We start from the raw sequence: 830 nt of genomic DNA, 5'->3' as shown, positions 1-830 counted from the left end.
TTGCAGAAAATAAGAAAAAAAACTGCGAACAACGATTTACAATATTTGGCTTGTAAAGAATGTAAAATGGGCGAAGTGAAAAAGTATACATAGATAATGGCGCTTAGGTGAGAGGCGCGAATCGTGTAGCAGCGTGCGGAAGGCAGGCCGAGCAGAGCCGGGGCAGAGCTTAGCCGATTCGACGCTAGATGGCAGCAGCTGTTGGCTTAGTCGCCGGTCATCATCTCCATGAACTCTGGGAAGGAGGAAGAAACGGACATGATTTATTATATTCACGCTTTTCAGTTCAAGGGCCTTATGTCTGCCATATTTACTGCATGTGAGTGATTTATGGCCAAGAATATGGGAGCGTTAAAGATGAATAGGAAAGGCAACAAAGAGATATAATTCATGTTTTCACTCAAACATTTCCACTTTCCTAAATACATGATATATTGCTTAATTCCATGGTGTGTTGTCTTCGTCATAAAGCGAAGAACTATTTGTAAGTGAAATCTTTCGAGCTAAACCCGTAGACTTTTATCAAACAATACCTATCCATTTGCTAGGTCTAGATTTTCTTCTAAAAGTTAACCCTCCATTAAGTAGCCTGAACAGCTGAGTCGACTTTTCTATCACTGACGTAAATTTTTAACTTTTATCAGTTTTCATGATATAAACTGTTAGTTTTCTTGGTTGAAGAAACTAACAACCAGAGGCAAAATTATGAAAAGAAAGATTATTTCCCGTAATCTGTCATGAAGCATAGAGGCAATTTAGTGTTAACACGATATTGAACATTAGTCGTTTTTCATTTGTCGCTCATTAACACGTCGACGATGTACCAATGT

At 38.6% G+C, this 830-nt stretch overlaps 1 protein-coding gene across 1 annotated transcript in view; it reads right to left on the bottom strand.

Annotated features, from left to right (window-relative positions):
- Positions 1–830, bottom strand: part of LOC119593155 (troponin C-like) — a 15,025-nt gene continuing 14,195 nt past the window's right edge. Inside the window, exon 6 of the mRNA XM_037942121.1 lies at positions 1–235. Coding sequence (XP_037798049.1) covers positions 207–235 — 29 coding nt within the window. The 3' untranslated portion in view covers positions 1–206. The remainder of the gene's footprint in view (positions 236–830) is intronic.

This window comes from Penaeus monodon, chromosome 31 (genome assembly GCF_015228065.2).
Source record: "Penaeus monodon isolate SGIC_2016 chromosome 31, NSTDA_Pmon_1, whole genome shotgun sequence".
Lineage (NCBI taxonomy): Eukaryota > Metazoa > Arthropoda > Malacostraca > Decapoda > Penaeidae > Penaeus > Penaeus monodon.
This window is presented reverse-complemented; position numbering and strand designations above follow the sequence as displayed.